Genomic DNA, 3683 nt, shown 5'->3' on the forward strand with positions numbered 1-3683 from the left:
AGTCAAATTTCCGACCGTTGCCGTACTACGCGCCAGCTGTCCTAAAATATCTACCCACCTAACGGTCATATCATTGAAGGGCATTTATGTCTTATCATGTCGGGCTGCTCCCTAGGCTATAAATAGCCGCCCCTACAACCACTAGCTGGTTGGCTGCTCCGCGAGAAACTGCCACTTGCCATCGAGAGCATCCCATCCTTTGAGGACTTTAAGCGAAAATCATCAAGTGAGAAAAAACCCAAAACCCCAAACCAAACACCTACAAACCAAAGTGATTGAGCATCACTGAAGAGATTGTCCCTGTGTGGAACCGACGCTTGTTACCTTTGAGGATTGTGCATCCTCCAGACGGTTAGGCGTCATGGTCTAGAGTATCCAAGAGAAAATTGTGGATCGCCGGGTTACCAAGTTTGTGAAGGTTTGAAAGTCACCTGATGACTTACCACGAGTGATTGGACGAGGTCTCTGTGACCTTAGTTCAAGGAGAATACAGTGAGGACTGTGTGTCCTCAGGTTTAAATACCTAGCCGCTCTAACCAGATGTACAACTGTCAAAGCAGTTGGAACTGGTTTACCAAATGATTGTCTTCACTAAGCTTACTGGTTCTATTTCCCCACCCCCTTCATTTCCTCATTACTGTGTTGTGTGCTTGTTCGTATCTGTTTGAAGGCTTTGACTGAAGACTTTCTTAATTTTCTTAGTTTAATTTCTTAAGTTTGTTTGTCTTCATCCTTTTTTTATCTTGTGCTTACACTTTCTGTACTATGTGTCTTGTTTTTAATTCATCATGATGTCCATGCTTATGTCATGTCATGTCTGCATCTGAGTACTTATTCCGCTGCAAGTAGTTCTTCGCTCAGAAATTTCCTCACCCTGAAATTCCTCAGTAAAGAATTTATAAAAATCGTCTATTCACCCCCCTCTAGTCGACTTAACGCACTTTCAGGAAGTATCGAAAAATGAAACGTGTGATTAATTGTATGGGAGGAATGCCACCGACGAGGTGCTTGCTCGCGAAAAGATGTCTCCACAACACACCCTTTCACCATGTATATAAGTGGGTCTCCCACATTGCAATGAAACTAGTGAATTATTTGGACTCATCATTTGTCTCTTTTGCTGGCAAGTATTCCAGACAAAACAAAACAATTATGTGAGTATGATTAAAATCTAACGGAATCAACCGTGTTTTTTTTTTTTTTGAGATTCTGGCGACTGCTAGCGGTAGCAGCCCTTGTATCATGGGTTCGGTGCTGTTCTTTGTTTTGTTTTTTTAGAGGGGTTCGGCGGTGATTTGTTGGTCGTACGTACCTTGGACAAGTTTTGGGGAGCTGCGTAGGGATGGTATGAGCTGTGTACACACTAATAAATGGCAGGGAACCGAGTTGTTTAAGATTTGGCGCACGTGTGGCATGTGCTTCCTCCCCGTCCACCCACATTATATACGCACACGCCTCCTCGACTCCTCACACCCCAAAATAAGATCACATTTTTTTTGCTCTTCCCTTCTCCAATTCAAGGAGCCGGGGCAGCCATGGACGCCGCCACGAGCACGGGCATGGAGGAGCTGTCATGGTGCGCGCGGTGCGCTGGCCTGGCTTTCCTTTTCTTCTCCGTGTGCGTGGTGGCGCTCGGCGCGGCACTCTTCCTCGCCCGCCGGTGGCCGTGGTGCAGCTGCCACGTCTGCCGCTCCTACCTCACGGGGTCGTGGGCGCGGGACTTCACCAACCTCGGCGACTGGTACGCACATCTGCTCCGCTGCTCCCCGACCGGCACCGTGGCCGTCCACGTCCTCGGCTGTACCATCACCGCCAACCCGGCCAACGTCGAGCACATGCTCCACACGCGCTTCGACAACTTCCCCAAAGGGAAGCCCTTCGCCGCCGTCCTCGGCGACCTCCTCGGCGGCGGCATCTTCAACGTCGACGGCGACGCCTGGCGCCACCAGCGCAAGATGGCCAGCCTCGAGCTCGGCAGCGTCGCGGTGCGCTCCTACGCGTACGGCATCGTTGCCGAGGAAGTGGAGGCGCGCCTCCTGCCACTGCTCGCCGACGCCGCCGACAATGGCAGGGTGGTCGACCTCCAGGACGTGTTCCGGCGCTTCGCTTTCGACACCATCTGCAAGATCTCCTTCGGACTAGACCCGGGCTGCCTCGAGCTCGACATGCCCATGTCCAAGCTCGCCGCCGCGTTCGACACCGCCTCGCGGCTATCCGCCATGCGCGGCGCGGCGGCGTCGCCCCTGGTGTGGAGGGTAAAGCGGCTGCTGAACGTCGGCTCCGAGAGGGAGCTCAGGAAGTCCATCCGCCTCGTCGACGAGCTCGCGGCGGCCATGATAAGGCAGCGCCGGAAGCTGGGCGTCGCCGGGAGCCACGACCTCCTGTCCCGGTTCATGGCCTCGGAGGCGCACGGCACCGCCGTCGACGACAAGTACCTCCGCGACATCGTGGTCAGCTTCCTCCTCGCCGGACGCGACACGGTGTCCTCCGCGCTCACCACCATCTTCATGCTGCTCTCCAAGAACCCCGCGGTGGCGGCCGCCATGCGCGCGGAGGCCGCCGGCGGCGAGAAGACAAGGACAGCGTCGAAGACCACGTACGAGCACCTCAAGTCCCTCCACTACACACACGCGGTGCTGCACGAGAACATGCGGCTGTTCCCGCCGGTGCAGTTCGACTCCAAGTTCTGCGCCGCCGACGACGTGCTCCCGGACGGCACGTACGTGACTGCCGGCGCGCGCGTGATGTACCACCCCTACGCCATGGGGCGCATGCCCCGCATTTGGGGCGACGACTGCGAGAAGTTCCGGCCGGAGCGGTGGCTGACGGGTCCTGGCGGGACGTTCATGCCGGAGAGCCTGTACAGGTACCCGGTGTTCCAGGCTGGGCTCCGCGTGTGCCTCGGCAAGGAGCTCGCCGTGATGGAGATGAAGGCGGTGAGCGTTGCCGTGGTGAAACAGTTCGACGTGGAGGTGGTTGGGCAAAAGGGCGCCGTGCCCAGGTTCGCGCCTGGTCTGACGGCGTCCATCAGCGGCGGGCTCCCGGTGAGGGTCAGGCGCGTCTAGAGACATGTTGAGTACTGTAGTAGCTAGACTCTGTTTCTGTACTGTACATAGGGATATTATAAGAGCAGAAATTAATGAGAAGGGAAGTTGTTTGTGGCGACAAAAGAAGAGGGGAAATTTCTTCATATCTGTTTCCAGAAAAGAAGAAACAACTGGTGCTTACTGCACGGCAAATAAAACATCCTCCATTAAAACATGGTTTGAGGTTTAGCACCATGGTACTATCATAGTTTAGATGCAAACATGAGCAGGAGGTTAGAGCATCTCCAGCCGTTGGCCCCCTAAGGGCGCCTAAAATCGCCTCTGGGATGAGCCGGCGTAAAAAATCGGCCTGGGGCCGACTTGGTCCCCAGCCGCCGGCCCGAGGGCCGTCCCCAGGCGCATTAAAAAAATTAAAAATATAGGAAAATTCAAAGTTCGGCGAAGTTTGGCATATATTACATTAAAAAGTGAGTTTTTATTACATAATATATATAATTAAAAAAAGAACTGGCTAAAAGCGGAGTAGTCGCCGTCGTCGCCGCCATTGCCGCCGTCGTCGTTGTCGTCGTCCGGTTTCTCCTCCTTGACGCGGCCATCCCTGATGGACCCCTGACCGGCGTCGCATATGTGGGCTGG

At 54.5% G+C, this 3683-nt stretch overlaps 1 protein-coding gene across 1 annotated transcript; it reads left to right on the forward strand.

Moving 5' to 3' along the window:
• Nucleotides 1-1486: 1486 nt before the first annotated feature.
• On the forward strand, nt 1487-3261 carry LOC119286172 (cytochrome P450 94C1-like). The gene has a single exon (XM_037565531.1). The coding sequence runs from the start codon at nt 1536-1538 to the stop codon at nt 3063-3065; it is 1530 nt and encodes a 509-aa protein (XP_037421428.1). The 5' UTR covers nt 1487-1535; the 3' UTR covers nt 3066-3261.
• Nucleotides 3262-3683: the final 422 nt, after the last annotated feature.

Source organism: Triticum dicoccoides, chromosome 4A (genome assembly GCF_002162155.2).
Source record: "Triticum dicoccoides isolate Atlit2015 ecotype Zavitan chromosome 4A, WEW_v2.0, whole genome shotgun sequence".
Taxonomy (NCBI): Eukaryota; Viridiplantae; Streptophyta; class Magnoliopsida; order Poales; family Poaceae; genus Triticum; species Triticum dicoccoides.

Bases quoted from the DNA above. Each gene is read 5' to 3' on its own strand.
- LOC119286172 (XM_037565531.1), top strand. From the start codon at position 1,536: ATGGACGCCGCCACGAGCACGGGCATGGAGGAGCTGTCATGGTGCGCG.